The sequence below is a fragment of the Cyprinodon variegatus genome, unplaced genomic scaffold, assembly GCF_000732505.1.
Source record: "Cyprinodon variegatus isolate N-32 unplaced genomic scaffold, C_variegatus-1.0 Scaffold112, whole genome shotgun sequence".
NCBI lineage: Eukaryota > Metazoa > Chordata > Actinopteri > Cyprinodontiformes > Cyprinodontidae > Cyprinodon > Cyprinodon variegatus.
Window position 1 is genome coordinate 473844 of NW_015150565.1, and position 1355 is coordinate 475198.

Below are 1355 nucleotides of genomic sequence, written 5' to 3' on the forward strand. Positions count from 1 at the left end.
TTTCACCGCATTAAAGCTGCAATAGCATTAAATGTTAATAGATCTTCGAAAATACTCAATGTATAAAAAGTAACTATCCATGTTTTTCTATGAACAAACTGTGCTCTAACTTGATAAATTTTCTTTGCACTTTCAATTTTCTCTCTCATTCATTGCAGCTGTTACATCATGTCATTATCAATATGTACAATAATATGACGTCAGTTTGGAGTAAATAAGGAGTTCAAAGACCCTATATTTGTGTTGAAATGTAGTCATGAAAGAGAAAAGGTCATCCAAGTACGTTCAGACATAACATTAATATCACAGTATATCACAATATACTTTACTAAATAACGAAAATTTAAGAATGCATTAATTACAGCATTTGTTACTGAATAAGGTTCAAGATTTTATGTAGTTTTATGTGTTCGGTTTTAAAAATATTTCCAAAATGTATTATTGGACTGGTTATATAACCATGGAAATGTAATCATCATAAGTTTGTACAGGCATCTGTTGCTTATAGTCATGGCAGTCTGTTTTTAGGCTATTATTTTGTTCATATCGATATCAAATTTTTGTTCTATAGACCGAAATTAAAAAATACATTCCGTTAGAAGGTTTAGCCGTAGTACAGATGTCAAAAAAGCTACTTAACTACAGTACTGTACTATTTTTACTTTGTTATTTGGTACCTCTGGTTTCAGCAAACATTACTTAATTTTATTTTGGACATTTTTTCAGGTGTGTACATCTCTCTGCAGAGGATCTTTGAAACATCTTGCTGTTCTTAACATGTCAAAAACCGTCTTCTCTCACAGGTCAGTCAGACGCTAAACATTCATTACAGAGATATGATGCAATAACATTACAGAGTTTCAAAGCTTGATCCAACTGTTGATCATAAAACAATAAATGTGGAATTTGGATCTATGGTGATCAAGCATATTTGGACTTCAATGATTAATAGCTTATCTAAAAATATTTTCTGTACAGGTGATCATTTTCAGCAGCTATTTGTTAAGATGAAGTTAGAGTTATGTCACCTAAAAACATGGTTCAATATTAATAAATTATCTTAAAACTTGGAAAAAATTAAGTTATTGTTGTTTGAAAACTGCAAAAACAACACAAATTCTCAAATCCTTATTGATGATGTAGCTGTGGAGATAGTTAATGCAGTTTCTTTTTTCTGGAGTGACCATAGATGATAAGATTTGCTGGATAAAAAAAAAAATAACTTCAAATATATCCAGAAGTATTGCGGTTCTCAGAAAAGCCAAATTTCCTAAATATATTGCACACCATATTCTTTACTGTTTGCTTACTGTTGTCTTATTTAAAGGTATAGTGGAGAATTTTCGTGAATTTTT

At 30.2% G+C, this 1355-nt stretch overlaps 1 protein-coding gene across 3 annotated transcripts in view; it reads left to right on the forward strand.

Moving 5' to 3' along the window:
* The window catches only part of LOC107084977 (leucine-rich repeat-containing protein 16A-like), a 42595-nt gene that overhangs the window by 27638 nt on the left and 13602 nt on the right, over positions 1-1355 (forward strand). For all 3 annotated transcript variants that reach the window (XR_001481242.1, XM_015375063.1, XM_015375064.1), the window contains one exon: positions 727-803. Coding sequence is in view for 2 of the 3 variants with exons in the window: in XM_015375063.1 (XP_015230549.1) it covers positions 727-803 (77 nt within the window). In the remaining variant the exon portion in view is untranslated. The remainder of the gene's footprint in view (positions 1-726; positions 804-1355) is intronic.